A 16,638-nucleotide genomic window follows, 5' to 3' on the forward strand; every position below is an offset into this window, starting at 1 on the left:
ATCCCAGCTACTTGGGAGGCTGAGGTAGGAGAATCACTTGAACCTGCGAGGCAGAGGTTGCAGTGAGCCAAGATCGCATCCTTGTACTCCAGCCGGGGCAACGAGGGCAAAAATTCGTCTCAAAAAACCAAGGAAGTCCAGGCGTGGTGGCTCACGCCTGTAATCCCAGAACTTTGGGAGGCCAAGGTGGGCGGATCATGAGGTCAGGAGTTTGAGACCAGCCTGGACAACATGATAAAACCCTGTCTCTACTAAAATACAAAAAAAACAATGAAACAGCAACAACAAAAACTACAATTTGGAGATGCGTACTTAAATATTTAGGAATAAAATAAATTCTGAGATTTGCTTCAAATGATCTGGGGGAATGAGGGATATGGGTAGAGTATTGTTGATAAAATATTAGCTGAGAGTTGGTCATTGCTGAAGCTACCTGACGGGCACATAGGGATTCATCAAACTTTCAGTATATGCTTGATATATATGTTTTTTGGGGTTTTTTTGGTTTTTTCTTTTTTTTTTTTTTTTCATAAAAATGATGTAAAGGAAAAAAAATGACAATAGGCTACCAGTTTTCACCCACCAGATTAGCATACATTTAAAAATCTGATAATTCTAAGTGTTAGCAAGAACATGAAAAGTGGGAACACTCTTAAACACAAATGGTAGGAACATAAATTGGTACAGCCAATTTGGAAGAAACTTTGGCATCTTCTGGAAAAACAGTATGTATATTCTTTACTACCCAAAAGTATATTTATTACACAGCAGGATTTTTTTTTTTTTTTTTTTTTTTTAGTTGGAGTCTTGCTCTCTCACCCAGGCTGGAGTGTAGAGGTTCGATATTTCAGCTCACTGCAACCTCTGCCCCCCAGGTTCAAGTAATTCTCCTGCCTCAGCCTCCCAAGTAGCTGGGATTACAGTCATGCACCACCAGGCCTGGCTAATTTTTATATTTTTAGTAGAGGGTTTCACCATGTTGGCCAGGCTGGTCTCGAACTCCTGACCTCAAGTGATTCACCTGTCTCGGCCTCCCAAAGTGCTGGGAATACAGGCATGAGCCACCACACCTGGTCCCAGCAGGATTTTCTAGGCTAAATCCTGGAAATCTTGCACGTGGAAATGTCCAAAAAAGTTCAGAGGCTCATTGTTTTTAATAGCAAAAAACTAGGAACAACAAATAGGTATTTGAAGAAGAATGTGTGACTAAATGGTGGCATATTTACATGGTGGGACAAAAGTGGATTATTAATCACTGGTGTGTCATGCATCCACATGGATAAATCTCACAGACATTTGGTGAATAAGGAAAGGAATCTGCAGAATACAAATATTGTAATGCTGTTTACATAAAATATAAAACCATGTAAAACTGAACGATACACTGGTGGGGGTACTACATATGTAGTAAATGCAAAGAGAAAAGCTAAAAGCAAGAAGTTCAAGATTCAAAATACTGGTTATGTCTGGTGGGGGAAGAGGGGACTGCTATTCAGGGCATAAAGGGACCACTAGAGGGATCATAAGGTTTTGCTTCCTAAACTGGGTGGTAGGCACATGAGCGGACACATTACTTGTTAGTCCTTTCGTGAATAATAAAATATAATTTAAAAAATAATTTTTCTAGAACTAGAGATTAAAAAAAATAAACTTTTTTCAGCAAAAGAGGGGTCATGATAGGGAGAAGTGAGAGGGGGGCACAAAAGTACGCGGTGAGGGAAATAATGAAATTCATTTCAGTTCAACAACAAACGTACTGAGAACGGATGAATGAAACCTTGCCCATCCTATAAGGAACACAGTCATCTGCCAGAAGAAAAATGTTGATGCCTCCCAGTGCAAAGGTGAAGATGGTGACTGTGAAAGTTATCAGCTTTAGCCAGACCCCTGATGAAGCTCCCAGATGTCACAGCATCCATGGGCTTGTGATCTCAGGTGAAGGTGTTGAGCCGTGGCTTCCCGTCTCTTCACTTGTTCCCTCCACTCCGCCATCCCCATATTCAAAATGGCTTCTAGATTTGTGTCTTTAAAGGCACTTAGGCAATAAATAAAAAGTACAGTGCAGTGCTCACTGCATCTTTCCCACAGCTTTCTGAAGTAAATCGATGTCTCTGGGAAGAGGAAGAGTAGTGTGAGTATGAAGGACTAGATTCCTGTTGCTTTCTCCTGACGCCCATGCCAGGGTTTCCCCAGGCAACTAGGAAGATCACCCATGGTGAGGCCTAAAATCTAGGCTTCTTGCTGGTCAGTCAGGTGAGTCACCTCTTTTGGAGTGATACCAGTGTACGCCAGTGCCCAGTTCCAGGGCACTGGATATCAAGCGTGTGCCAGGCTTCCTATCCAGTTAGACAGGAGGCAAGCCGTGATGGCCATCATTGATCAGCACCACCTCCTACCACCTTCAATTTCTGGCTTCCTCATCGCCTTCTTGGGGAGTCCCCAGCTTCCTCATGGCTTTCTTAGGGGGAGTCCCCCGCTTCAAGGCCTTCCTGGGGGAGTCCCCAACCTCTCCCTGGTCTTCTTAGGGAGCCCACAGTAATGGAAGCCTGATGGGTGCTCTGATCCCAGGGTCACGGGCGGAGTGCTGCAGACTCACTCCCTATACATCTTGTCACATCTATGGGAATCCGAGGCCCTGTATGGGTTTTCTAGTTCCAGCTTTACTCCAATTTCCGGGGTCCCATGATATAAAAGTGTCAACTGAGTGTCTGCAGATCTGAAAGAGACCAATCACAGGGTTGTTACCCTTCCCAAACCCAGCATCTCTGTTTTTCCCAATAGGTCCTGCCTCTTCTAACTTTTTATCTATTACCAGACTTCCAAATCTACTTCAATAGCATACAGCCCCCCACCCCCCGGAAACACTTAAATGCACTTCTTGCCTATTATTCTGCATCATTTTGCCTTACTAAACCAGTGCCCCTCCTGGCACCTTCCCAGCTCTTGGTGGACATCTCTAACCTGATCTCAGAGAAACCTAATGCTATTACCATTACTACTACTAGCTAATACTTATTGAGGACCTCATATGTGCTAGGCTCTGCCTGTTATGAATTATGCTAGGCCATGTTCTGAACCCTTAGTACTGTTCTCATTTCATAGCAATGGAAACCTGGTGATCAGTGAGGAAACCAAGGCACAGGGGGGTAAGTAACTTGCCCAGGTTGCTTTTTATGGGTTAATAAGTGCAGGACCCAGGATACAAACCCAGACAGCCTTTTCCAGAGGCTGCACTTTGAACTACTAGGCTACAGGGCTGTCTCCTAAAAGCCAAAGTAGATCAGATACTGTAGCCGAATCCCATTCCCCTTCTCCCTCCTGTAGTAGCTTACAACGCATGACAGCTTCTTTGACTTGGTGAAAGCCACCATCAGGGCCCCTGCCATCCACGTAGTACATGAATCGGAGCTCAGGTGGGTAGGCAGCTCTGCTGAGGCCCGACAGCAGAGGGATGGTTCTGCCCTCGGCCCCTGGGGCATCGGTCAGGGCCTGCAGCATCTGGTACTTGCACCAGGGGTCTTGAAGGAAGCCTGGGGTGATGAGCAGCACGCGGCAGTGACTACTGCTCAGTGCCTGGCACAGTTCAGACACGATGGCACCGCCTGGGGTTGCATCCCGGAGCTGCAGGAAGCAGCGCAGCCTGGCAGTGCTGCCTTCCAGGTAGGAGACCAGGTCCTGGGCGGCCACCAGGTCTTCTTCACTGTGGCACACACAGACGTCATAGTCTTTGCTCCAGCGAATACTGCCACTGTCACTCGCTTGCGAGGGTGGCAGGCTGGGAGATGTGACTGAGCTGTGGCTTGGGGGTATGGGGCTGTCCTGTGAGGTAGGCTGTGAAGCATCACTGGGCGCACTTTCTGAGGAGTCGGGCATCTTCTTGGGCTTCTTCAGCAGGGTCTGCCTGAACCAGTCTGTGGGGGAGAAACACTGCTCAGGCTTGTATCTTCTTACCAGATGCCCTCTCACTGCCCGCACAGGGAGGTGCCCCACCTCACAGGGAGGATGGACAGACTGCAGCTCACCTCCCTGCACTGGGAAGCATCTTATTCTCAGACACCTGTTGCTCTGCTATGTTTGTATAACCTTTGGGACTTGCCTAAAAGTGCCTTCTGAAGGTAAAGGTTTTGGACGCACGTCAGAACTTTGGAATCCTTGTGTGGGAGTGTTCCACCAGCCTGGTTAAGAGAATTGGCTTTGTACTGCTCCCGGGCCCTTTGATATCTGGTACTCCCAGCCCACCTTAAGCAGAACTTCCCACTAGAGCCGACTAGTCAACCACCGAGGAGTCTGCAGGTACAGCTCTGTTATGCTAGCAAAGATATCGTCAGTCCCAAGCCCACTTCCAGCACTGAGGGGAGGTGAATTTAGATCAGGAAGGGCTACGTGTATGGGAAGGAAGGGGTACGAAGGATTGGCTTCTGTTTGGCCCCAAGAAATCCTAGATTCTCACTAAACGGGGAAGAGGCTACTGCTCAGAACTGCTGAGGAGCAGAGAGCTTCGCGATTCAGAACCCACACTCTGGAGTCAGGGACATGGCTTTGACTGTGGACCTGTGGCTCACTTTCTGTATGGCCTTCAGCAAATTAGTCTATGTCTTCATTTGCTCATCTGTGTAATAGGTTTGTCTTAGTTGCTGAAAGTTAACCGAGATAACGCAGTGTTGGGTATGCTGTAGGGACTCCATAAGGAGACGAAAACTCAGCTTCCCCAGCCTCTGATAAGGACAGATAGTTGTGGTGGGGATTGATTCATTTTCTCTCTCTGCTTGGCTTCTTCCTCTAAATGGTTCTGGGACAAAGATTTAGACGATGAGAGACACAGTGTTAAGCACTCAGCACAATGGCTTCCAGGCTAGGAGAGTTAGCTGAGCAGGTCTGGAAAACCTTTGAGCCAAAAGGATAAAGATCTGGCTGCGCTGACGCAGGCCTCCCCTCCTCACTCTCCACAAAGCGTCCAGGCCCTGAAGTCAAGTCAGGAGATCCCCTCAGCCTTCCTGCGTCTCTCTGAGTTTGGACCAGGCAGGCCTCCCACCTCGCCTATGAAGACTGAGCACTCCACTCAGGAACACAGCAGTCGCAAGTCCGGTTCCACTCACCAGCCATCTTGCCTAGAGGCTTCTTAGGCCGCGAGCCAGGAGCTGGGAGGGAGGGCGATGATGCCATAGCGTGGGGCTCACAACTAGTCCCCTGAGACCAGGCATTGGTAAAGGGGGAGGAGGGAGGAAACCCAGTCTTGACCTCATGGAGCCGCCATCCTACAGAGGGCACAGAGAAAGAATCACAAAGGCTGCACTTACCCTGCTCTCATTCCCCCGGGATGAGCTCTGGGAAGTTCTGCTTCTCTCCTAATGCCTGAATAGAGGCTTCCTCTCTAAGTGGGTCCTTCATTCCTCATGAGATGAGGGACAGACATGACTGTGATTGGAGCTGGGTTCTAGATAAAGCCGGAGCCCTGTAGTGGGGTCAGACTTACAGGGTATGAGCTCAGCATGACCAGCTGAGGGGCTGTTCTCTGCTCCGCCTGGCCAGGAGGATATTTGGGATCTGGGGAAGGGCAGCTGGCAGGCAGCTCTTTAGAAGGGCTTCCTGTGTAAGGCCTGAAATGGCAGAAGAAGGACAGTTGCTATTTGGACAAATAATTATGTATCCAGATAGAAGCTGAACAGTAGAGAGAGAGAACATACAGGAAATCTTGGGAGACTTTTCCTCCAAGTCTGCCTCCCCGCAAATAACTCCATCCATAGACCCATTGCTCCTGCAGCCCTCAGCTCAGGAAGGTCATGTCACAACGTGGTGAAGACTGCAGACTCTTGCAGGCAGAGTGCCTGATCCTCACCTCTTCTTAACCGTGGCCTCTGGCCATCTTGCTAAGCTACAGTTTCTCCATCCATGAAATGGAAATACTAGAGCTTCCTTCTCAACATTATTGTGAAGATTGAATGAAATAATTTATGTAAAGTCCTAATGGTGCCCGGCATGTAACAAATGCTCAGAAAATGTGGACTACTATGTGTATAAAATAATCTAGATATTGGAGGGATATATTATGTTCATGGTTTATAAGACTTGATATTGTAACGTTAATGTTCCCCAAACTGATCATTTGTGCTGTTTCAAAGTCTAGAAGATTTTTGATTTTTAGGTTTTTTGGTAGGGAGGTTGTCAGACTGCTTGTAAGTTTATATGGACATACAAAGGCCCAAGAATCCCTTAGAAAAGCAACCTGCCATGTTCTCATCAGGGACAGAGGATGTCCCTGATGGTGGACCCGCTTTCAGCCTCAAGTTTCTGTGAAGCAGAGCCTGTGGGGCTGTAATATTCTGGTGACACTTCGCTCGGGAAAGGCTGCAGAGCAACTAGCACAGGGCTGCTTTCTCACTCTTTGGTGGACCTGTGAGATCAAAACAAACCTGAGAACTCACGGACACAAGTATTATTAGACACATTGAAATAAAGGGTTTCAAGATTTAAAGAATGTGGCTGGGCACAGTGGCTCATGCCTGTAATCCCAGCACCTTGGGAGGCCGAGACGGTGGATCACCTGAGGTCAGGAGTTCAAGCCCAGCCTGGCCAACATGGCATAATGCTATCTCTACTAAAAATACAAACATTAGCTGGGCCTGGTGGCGGGTGCCTATAATCCCAGCTACTTAGAAGGCTGAGGCAGGAGAATCTCTTGAGCCTGGAGGCGGAGGATGCAGTGAGCTGAGATTGCACCACTGCACTCCAGCCTGGGCAACAAGAACAAAACTCCATCTCAAAAAATATATATAAAGAATGTCATTCTATGCTGCACGTTAATGCTTTGTTCACTGATGCTAAACACCAGTATGCCAAGCTGATGAGTAGAAGACCAGAGATGCTAAGGATTTGTGAACAGGTATCAAAGTTCTAAAAAGTAGAACTTAACCCATAGCAGAAGAAGAAGGCAGAACGAAGAGTTGGAATGGGCACAGGAACCAGAGAAGACATTTGAAAAAGCAACACAACTAAATGTGAAGCCACCAAAAAGACACAGGAAGTTGACTCCAAGTATGTATATGAGTTTCTTTTCTTTGTTAATGGGCTTAGTATTTCAGACAGCCTAAGTGGGAGGCTGCAGCTAGAAGAACTGGGCTTTCTACAGTGTTGTGTTTGAAATCCTCTTCCTGGTGAGGCATTGCTGTCTCCCTACATCTTCATTTCAGCCATTCAAGATGCCTTTATGGGCTGGGCACGGTGGCTCACACCTGTAATCCCAGCACTTTGGGAGGCCAAGGCGGGCAGATCACGAGGTCAGGAGTTCGAGACCAGCCTGACCAACATGGTGAAATCCTGTCTCTGTGAAAAATACAAAAATTTGCTGAGCGTAGTGGTATGCACCTGTAATCCCAGCTACTCAGGAGGCTGAGGCAGGAGAATCGCTTGAACCTGGGAGGCGGAGGTTGTACCCCAGCCTGGGCGACAGGGCAAGACTCTATCTCAAAAAAAAAAAAAAAAAAAAAAAAAAAAAAGATGCCTTTTTGCCCCCTAGTAGTAAACATAATGTCACTTGGTTTTGAATTATTTAAATATTTTTTCAATTTTGTTGTAATTTTAATATTCATTATTTGGTCTTGGTATACTTATAAACTACAGCATATTTTGATTTTTAAATATTCTAAAGGTTAAAAATTAACATGTTAATATATGTAGATTTAAAAGTTTTAGTTTCTCATTTTATGAAATGACTTGCCCCTTTGGCAACACATGCTGATTTGGGGAAATTGCTTTTCCATTGCTTGGTTAAGAAGAACAGTTGTCCAACAGTATATGCCACTAAAAGTGGGGTGGTATAAGCCCTCATGAGAAACATTATGGAAATGTTTAAAGAGAAAAATGACAGCACCTTTGACAGGCTAATTGAGCAAGATGGCAGGTAAATTCCAGTAACCATACACACTGCATACTTCCTGAATCCAAGACGCCATGCACCTTCCTTGTCCCTTTGCAGTTCTTTTATAGCTGGAGCTGTGGGACTGTCACACATTCAAACACGTGTTAATTGTTCCAAGAGTTGGCAGCTGTCATCATATCTTGAGATGTGGTTGACAAGCAGGTAAGGTAATGAACCCAAGTCTTCAACTGGAAGCTCTACCACTAGCTCTGCCTATTCTCTGATTTGCTGTGTGGTCACTTTTTTTGTGCTTTGAAAAAATTCATAAAGTAGAATCATACCAAAAATACCCACTTTGTAAGAACAAAGACTTGAAAGAAAATTAGTAAAGAGGCTGGGTGCAGTGGCTCATGACTGTAATCTCAGCACTTTGGGAGGCTGAGGTGGGCAGATCACTTGAGCTCAGGAGTTCCAGAGCAGTCTGGCCAATATGTTGAAACCTGTTTCTAGTAAAAATACGAAAATTAGCCAGGCGTGGTGGCGCTCGCCTGTAATCCCAGCACTGTGGGAGGCCGAGGCAGGCAGATCACTTGAGGTTAGGAGTTCAAGACCAGCCTGGCCTACACATTGAAAACCCATCTCTACTAAAAATACAAAAATTAGCTGGGCATGGTGTTGCACACCTGTAATCCTAGCTACCCAGATGGCTGAGGCAGGAGAATCCCTTGAACCTGGGACATCATGCCATTGTACTCCAGCCTGGGTGACAGAGTAAGACTTGGTTTCAAAAAAATAAAATTCGTAAAGAATTTCTCCAGAAAAGCGGTAGCACAATACTGTTAGTGCTTTCTAGAATGCTTTTCCAATATTATATACAGAAATTCATGTAAAGGAAATATTACAGAGTTTTGCTGTATAAAATCCAAAGTGGGCCTGGTGCAATGGCTCACACCTATAATCCCAGCACTTTGGGAGGCTGAGGCGGGTGGATCACAAGGTCAGGAGTTTGAAACCTGCCTGGCCAACATGGTGAAACCCTGTCTGTACTAAAAATACAAAAATTAGCTAGGTCTGGTGGTGCACACCTGTAATCCCAGCTCCTCAGGTGGCTGAGGCAGGAGAATCGTTTGAATCCAGGAAATGGAGCTTGCAGTGAGCCTAGATCATGCCATTGCACTCCAGCCTGGAAGACAGGGCAAGACTCAGTCTAAAAAAAAAAAAAAAAAAAAAGTCCAAAGTGTATATAATATCTAATATCAAACTGGTCTCCAATTTCTATTATATAGGGAATGTACTGAAGCCCGTGAAGGCATATGATTAGAATATGTATCTCTTAGAGTTCCTATTTGATTTCTGTTAAGCGGAATCGTTATCTGTGATAGACAGAATAGTGGCCCCCAAAGAGGCCCACATCCTAATTCCTGGAACTGAGAATATGTTACTTCCATGACAAAAGGGGATTTTGTTGCTGTGATTAAGTTAAGGACTTTGAGATGGGGAGGTATTCCTGGATTACCCAGGTGAGCCAAATGTAACCAAAAAGATCCTTTCAATAGGGAGGCAGGAAGGTCTGAGGCAGACGAAGGAGCTGTGCCAAGGGAAGCAGGGGTCAGTGGGGTGCAGGTGGCCTCCAGAAGCTGGAAAAAGCACATCCATGGGTTCTTCCCTGAAGCCTCCAGAAGGAAAGCGGCCTTGCTGATCCATCTGAGAACGGTAGGATAATCCATGTGTGTTGTTTGAGGCCACGAAGTTTGTGGCAATTTGTTTACAGCAGGAGTAGGAAACTACTACACTGTCTCTGGTCAGATCAGGCCAAGGAATGGAGAAGATACTGGATTTCAGTTGAGTGCTAAAAGCTGGTCTGTTTAAAGGTTTAAATTGTTTGAAACAGTTTTTACATCTTTAAATAAATTACCATCTACAGTTCACGTGACTTTGACTTTATATTTAAAAGAGTTTTGGTTTCAAAGCCTGTTTTGTTCTCAAACACTTGCTAAAACATTTGGGTAGGATACATTACGGTTTGCAGGACAATGTCACTTAAAGTGCCGAATATAATTCATTTATAGCTTAATAGACACAATACAGCGTTCTCAAAAAGGTTTGTAGACTGTGGTGCAGACCTAAGGTGGCCTGCTGTGTTCACACCTGGGACTGTGGGAAGGACCCATGACATTCTTCTTTTTTTTTCAGACAGGCTCTCACTCCATTACCCAGGCAGTAGTGCAGTGGCATGATCTCAGCTCACTGCAACCTCTGCCTCCCGGGTTCAAGTGACTCTCGTGCCTCAGCCTCCTGAGTAGCTGGGACTACAGGTTCTTGCCACCACACCCAGCTAATTTTTGTATTTTTAGTAGAGACGGGGTTTCACCATGTTGGCCAGGCTGCTCTGGAACTCATGATCTCAAGTGATTGGCCTGCCTCAACCTCCCAAAATGCTGGGATTACATACAGGCATGAGCCACCACACTCGACCGTTTTTGTTTTTTTTTGTTTTTTTTTTTTTTTGAAACAACATCTTGCTCTGTCACTAGGTTGGATTGCAGTGGTGTGATTACAGCTCACTGCAGCCTTGACCTCCTGGGCTCAAGCAGTCCTTCCATCTCAACCTCGAGTAGCTGGGATTACAGACGTGAGCCACCACACCTAATTTTGTTGTTGTTGTTGTTGGTAGAGACAGGATCTTGCTTTGTTAGCCAGGCTGGTCTCTAATTGCTGGCCTCAAGGGATCCGCCCACCTCAGCCTCCCAAAGTGCTGGGATTACCAGCGTGAGCCACTGTGCCCGAATTTAATTTTACTTTTATCTGAGTCTTCTTGCTAGGGAAGATTTTTTTTAAAACCAGACTCAAATAATACAACTATAAGGGGGAAAATGATACAATAAAAAACATTAAAATGAAGAACTTCTGTTCATCAAAAGACATAAATAGGAGAGTGAAAAGGCAATCTCCCAAGGGAGAAAATGTTTAAAAACAGACATCCAATAAATGTCTTATATCACAAATATTTCAAGGACTCAATGGAACTAGAAAGAAAAAGGCAATCAGAAAAATGAGTAGAAGAATTGAGCAGGCACTTCACAAAAAGAATATTCAAATGAGCAACAGATATAAAAACAGTTCATTAGTCATCAGAGAAATGCAAACTAAAACCTGAGTGCATCACTGCTGGGCACTCAGCCAAATGGCTACAGTGAAAAAGACTATCAAGTAGTGGGAAGAATATGCAGGAATGGGAACTTGCACACTGCTGGTGGGCATGTAAACTGTACAACTACTTCAGAGAACTGTTTGGCACCACAGACTAAAAATGAACATACATCAGCAATTTCAGTCCTAGGAATATACTCAAACAGCAGTGCTTACAGATTTTTTTTTTTTTTTTTTAACGTAGTCTCACTCAGTTGCCCAAGTTGGAGTGCAATGGCGCAATCTCGGCTCATTGCAACATCCAACTCCCACGTTCAAGCAATTCTCCGGCCTCAGCCTCGCAAGTAGCTGGGACTATTGGTGCCCATCACCACACCCAGCTAAGTTTTGTATTTTTAGTAGAGATGGGGTTTCACTATGTTGGCCAGGCTGTTCTGCCCACCCCAGCCTGTCAAAGTGCTGGGATTACAGGCGGCAGCCACTGCGCCCGGCCTGCTTACAACTGTTTACCAAAATACGTACAGGAGCCTGTCTGCAGCAGCAAGATACAAAATGACCCCGTGGTAGGAACTGTCCATCAACCGTGTCCAGTAGAATGGATAAACAAATTGTGAGGCCGGGCGCGGTGGCTCACGCCTGTAATCCCAGCACTTTGGGAGGCCGAGGCGGGTGGATCACGAGGTCAAGAGATCGAGACCATCCTGGTCAACATGGTGAAACCCCACCTCTACTAAAAATACAAAAAATTAGCTGGGCATGGTGGCGCGTGCCTGTAATCCCAGCTACTCAGGAGGCTGAGGCAGGAGAATTACCTGAACCCAGGAGGCGGAGGTTGCGGTGAGCCGAGATCGCGCCATTGCACTCCAGCCTGGGTAACAAGAGTGAAACTCTGTCGCAAAAACAAACAAACAAACAAAAAAAAAACAAATTGTGGTCTAGCCACACAGTGGAATGTTAACACACCAACAAGAATAAATTACTGCTAACAAAACATGAGTGAATATCACAAAACATATTGAGTGTAAGATGTCAGACAGATAAGAGTATATGATGTATGATTCCGTGGATGGAAAATCCAAAACAGGCAAACCTATTATATGGTGTTGGAAGCCAGGGATGTAGTCATGTTTTATTTATTGCTCTGAATCAGGAAATGTTCATGTTATGGAAAATGGTTGAGCTGTACACTTATGATTTATGTGCTTACATATCACCTCCTTTACGTCTAAAAAATAACCAGACGTGGTTCCCTCTGAGTCATTCCTGACCTGGCGTCCCCTAGGTTTTGTGTATCAGCGGGAGTTCCCCGCACTCCCCCTCTCGGTCGCACTTCTAGGGTGTGCTGTGATTCTAACAGACCTGTCTCCCTGGGAACCAGAGGACTGGCTCTGTCTGGTCCACCGCGGTCACCCTAGTCGTTGGCACAGTGGCTGCCCAGCCTGTGGTAGCTGCTTATTAAATGACTGTGGTGTAATGCCTCGATAGGTCCCTAACCCCAACTAGTTAGGCACTTGCTGAATCACTGCCACAGTGACAAGCCGAAGCGTACAGGCAGAGGCTGTGCCTGGAGCAGAGAAGAATGTGAGCACAAACAGTATCCACCAAGCACCGACCACCAGGCTCTTTAGAGAGGCAAGCCAAAGGGGAGCCGCCCGCGCGAGCTTCTTTGCGACAGAAAAGGTGACAGCCTCCTCGGAGGGCCGTTTCACGCCGCCTGCGTGTTGCGGGTGCCAGAAGGTGAAGGAGAAGGGAAGCGGGCAAGGCCGGGCTGAAGGCGGCGCGCACCCCTTCGGTTCTCGGTGGGGCTGGGACTCCCGGGCCTACGCCGGCCGCGCTCCGCCCTGCCCGCCCCCCAGAGCCCCGCCGCGCCTCCCGGTCCCCCGAGACCCCGCCCGGGCTCACCTGTACGCGGGCCCCGTCGCGATGCGGGCTCCGCGGGGAAGAGCGGCGAGCAGGCCCCGCTCCCCGGAAGCGCCGCGCACCGCCCGCCGCGCCGCCCCTCCCACGCCGCCCGGCCCCGTCCTGACCCGGGAGGCGCTCGGACACGAACCGGCTGCGGGAGACGCGGGGCGGGGCAGCCCCGGTGTCCCCCGCAGCCCGAGCCCCGGCCAGCCTGGCTTCTGCGTGATTCCGTGAGCCAGTCCTCTCTGCGAGCTGCGTGGGGGCGGTCCGCAGCAACTCTGGGAGGAGCCTGTGCCCAGGGTTCCCCGGCGCCCACCGTGACAACCTGAAGCCTGGGTTTTGTTCTAAGTGAGGGAGAAGGACAAAAAAAATAAAACCCTATTCCAACCATTTAATTATCCTAACACCCTGCCGGGGTGGGGGTGCGTATACCTTTTTCCTTAATACAATTGAGAAACATGAAGCTTGAAGAGTTGGAATGACTTTTCCAGAGGTCACACACAGCGAGGGGTGCACGGGGCTGCAATGCAGGAGGGGCAGACCCGGGGCGGCAGCTGGGAAGCCAGGCCGCTGCGGCCGCCAGCTCCTTGCCCAGACACTGGTTGATGCGGGTGAGGATGGAAGCCCCGTCTCAGGCCAAAGTGCTTTCTTTGCCCCTCTAGGCAGTGAGCCCACATGGGCGTTTGAACAGCGCGGCGGGACGCTGCAGAGCCGCTGCAGACAGCGTGGTGTACGCAAGATCCTGGGAAGTCCTGGGTGGAAGAGATGAAGACGCGTTCGCTTCCCAGTTTTCAGAGCTCTTCAGATGTTGGTGAGCGCTGTGAAGCATTTACCGGAGAAGGGAACAGGGAGCATTCCCCACAATTGTTTCACTCAACGAGAAATGTGAATGTCTTCCTGGGCGTCTTGCTCCTGGGCATGCCAGTTTGGGAAACACGATCCTAAAACGCGTTTGAAATGCTGGAGGGTGGAGGTAGTTAAATTAGGCCATCTAAGATTCATGATCTCCCCTCCAATCTGATTTCCTCCTTTTCTTACCAGCCCGCCAAAGCGGAGAGCTCCCCGTCCTGGGAGGGCTCTGGAGTCAACTGCCTGGGTTCACAGCCAGCGCTCATCACTTACTAGTTGTGTGGCCTTGGTGAAGTCACCAGACCTTTCTAGGCTTGCTTTCCTCATCAGATTATGGTGTCTGATTGCTGGTGTTCTTGCAAAGATTAGATGAGTCTACATAAAGTAGCTCAGATACCTGGCCCTACACCCAAGTGCCCAGTTTGCTTTGACTCTACCAAGTACACCTCCACCCAGGGCCTTCCGCTTGCCCAACTCTGCTCTGCAAAACGCCCTCCTTCTAGCAAGGCCTGTTTTGTTGTTGTTGTTGTTTGTTTCGTTTTTCTTTTTTTTCACATCACACTGGTAAGCCAACACATAACAAAGTTTAAGGGAGGCACATTTCACACATGTACGTGAGCACCCAATCATCATGCTGATGAACTACAAAGGGATCAAGGCCCATTTTTGCCTTTCTCTTATTCAGGAAAGCTTTGCCTCCCCCAGCCCTGCCCATCTCCCTCCCTCAAAGGCCACAGTGCTTTCCATTGTCAAGAGCCTGTGCTCCGGCTGCTTAGCTCCCACTTTAGACTAAAAATTCCTCAAGGCCAGGGATGGTTCTTCAGGCTCTAGCGGGAGCAGAGGGACACTTGAGGGACACTCAGATAAACAGGCCTTGACTACGCCAAGTGTGGGCCAAGCGTTGGGACAGGTGGGTATCAGTGATGAGGAAGGCTTGGTCCCAGCTCTGCACAGTTCAGTGGGGAAGACAGATGCACAGAGGCAGTGGTGAGGGCTTGCCCACAGCCTGAAGTAGAGCCCTGTGGGAGGACAGGGGAGTCCTCAGCACTTCTTAATAAACACACTGTAGTACTTGCCGTCTGGAAGGGAGCAGTTTCTGGGCAAGGAACACTTGAAGGCCTTTTCCCTTTCTCCCTGAGATTGGGATGTCTGTGCTGAAGGGAGGGGCAGCTACTGCCTGGCACCTAAGGGAACCTCACAGGATCAACCCGGATGTTGGCTTGTCCCTCCCCCATATCCCTGGCTAGTTCCTTCCTGTCTTTCATCACTGCCTTCTTCCTTTTCTGCTTTCCGCCTTAGGCCTGGCCCCTCACCCCAACCCCAGGGGCACATCTCCTCCCCTGCCATTAGTAAGGCCCACCTCCAACATTTCTTCCCTCCCTTTCATCCTTTCGGACAAAGGCCTCCTTAGCTTCCATGACACCACACTCTCCTGGCTTTTCTCCTGTCTCTGTGGGCACCTCTTCAGCGTCCTCTTCTTTGGTTTCTCTCTTAAATGTCAGTGGGGTCCCTTCAGCTTCCCTCCTTGGCCCCCTACTCCACCCTCTGGGGTGATGCCATGCTGTTCCATGATGTCCACATCTCTGTCTACAGCACACATCTCCCAAGGACCATGCCAATCAGCCCAACCCCCTATTTGAGGGATGCCCTTACAGGTACCCCTCATTCATCGCGTCCCAGACTGCACCACTCACTCACTGTTCCTCACTCTGCTCCTCCCTGGTGCTCCTCATCTCTGGGAGGGGCAGTACCTCCATCCAGAAACCTGGCCATCCGACTTGCCCCACTTCTTGTTACTGGCCTCATTCTGGGATCCATCTGATTCTTGCCGTGATGGTTCAGGTACCCAGTGTCTCTGCCATGTGGACTGCAACCACAGCCTCTTTGTGGCCTGCTTTGACATCCTCATCTGCTCTCTACAAGGTAATCCAGATGACTCTTCCAAAAGGAAAATCTGATTGTGTTGCTCCCCTGTTTAAAACCCCTCAGTGGCCCCCTGCCCATAGGATAAAAATCCAAGCTCCTTTGTGCGGCTCGCCAGGCTCTGGTTCCTCTTCTTGTACTCCATGATCCAGGCAGAAAGTCACACTGAATCCTGCTGCGGTCTGAATGTCAGTGTTCTCTCTAACACCCAATGTGATAGTGTTAAGAGGTGGGGCTTTTGGGGAAGTGATTAAGTCATGAAAACTCTGCCCTCCTGAAAGGAAATGTCCTTGGATAAGTCATGAAAACTCTGCCCTCCCAAAAGGAAATGTCCTTGGAAGAGGTTGAAAGAAGATGCCTTACCCTTTCTGCCATGTGAGGTTGCAGTGATAAAGCACCATCTTTGAAGCAGACAGCAGGCTTTTACTAGATATTGAATCTGCTGGTGACTCGATCTTAGACTTCCCAGCTTCTAGAACTGTGAGCAACGTATTAATATTGTGTATAAATCTTATTCTTGCTTCTGGGCCTTTACATATGGTGTACCCTCAGCCTGGATCCTTCCTTGGCCACCTTGCATTCACTTCACTAAGTGAAGTCCATCCTTTAGGTTCAGCTGAGGTCAATTTCCCTGGAGGAGCTTCATGGAGAAACACCCTTGCCACCCTCCTACTCCCACCCTGGGTGAGGTGACTGTGTCGTGTGCTTATGCTAGCACCATGGGGGTTACACTGTATCTGATCTAGGGGTGAGGGACTAGGAGGGGCAGGACATAGCTATGAAAGTTCCAGCAAAGACACGACTGTTTCGCTTGCTGGTGTACCTCAACATGTAGACCCTTAGCCTGGCCAACAGTTGGGCTGAATAAATGTTGGTAGAATAGATGGACAAAACCATCCCTCTCTTTACAACCAAACTCCCTGCAGGACCTCAGGAATGGGGGGCACTTCCTGGGACTC

At 48.1% G+C, this 16,638-nt stretch overlaps 1 protein-coding gene and 1 non-coding gene across 8 annotated transcripts; both read right to left on the reverse strand.

Moving 5' to 3' along the window:
- Positions 1 to 1,304: 1,304 nt before the first annotated feature.
- On the reverse strand, positions 1,305 to 13,271 carry TIRAP (TIR domain containing adaptor protein). 7 transcript variants are annotated; one of them, XM_032284870.1, is made up of 4 exons: positions 12,908 to 13,271; positions 5,474 to 5,597; positions 5,097 to 5,255; positions 1,305 to 3,911 (listed from the first exon to the last, which is right to left on the reverse strand). In XM_032284870.1, the coding sequence occupies exons 3-4, from the start codon at positions 5,161 to 5,163 to the stop codon at positions 3,244 to 3,246; spliced, it is 735 nt and encodes a 244-aa protein (XP_032140761.1). In that variant the 5' UTR covers positions 5,164 to 5,255; positions 5,474 to 5,597; positions 12,908 to 13,271; the 3' UTR covers positions 1,305 to 3,243. The 7 variants fall into 7 exon arrangements, with proteins under 7 accessions (XP_032140761.1, XP_032140763.1, XP_032140759.1 ...); XM_032284872.1 differs by lacking the exon at positions 5,474 to 5,597; XM_032284868.1 differs by having other exon boundaries at positions 5,097 to 5,597.
- Positions 13,272 to 14,310: 1,039 nt separating this feature from the next.
- Positions 14,311 to 14,410, reverse strand: LOC116556460. The gene has a single exon (XR_004271011.1). It is a non-coding gene; the product is annotated as a small nucleolar RNA U13 (small nucleolar RNA).
- Between the last annotated feature and the right edge of the window lie 2,228 nt (positions 14,411 to 16,638).

This window comes from Sapajus apella, unplaced genomic scaffold (assembly GCF_009761245.1).
Source record: "Sapajus apella isolate SASKATOON/1434 unplaced genomic scaffold, GSC_monkey_1.0 scaffold16, whole genome shotgun sequence".
Classification (NCBI taxonomy): domain Eukaryota; kingdom Metazoa; phylum Chordata; class Mammalia; order Primates; family Cebidae; genus Sapajus; species Sapajus apella.

What these genes read in the sequence shown, in the direction of transcription:
- TIRAP (XM_032284872.1), bottom strand. Translation starts at nt 5,163, where the DNA reads ATGGCATCATCGCCCTCCCTCCCAGCTCCTGGCTCGCGGCCTAAGAAG. An exon ending in GCCTCTAGGCAAGATGGCTG is followed by an intron (nt 3,912 to 5,096) that starts GTGAGTGGAACC and finishes TCTCCCCCACAG; the next exon opens with ACTGGTTCAGGCAGACCCTG.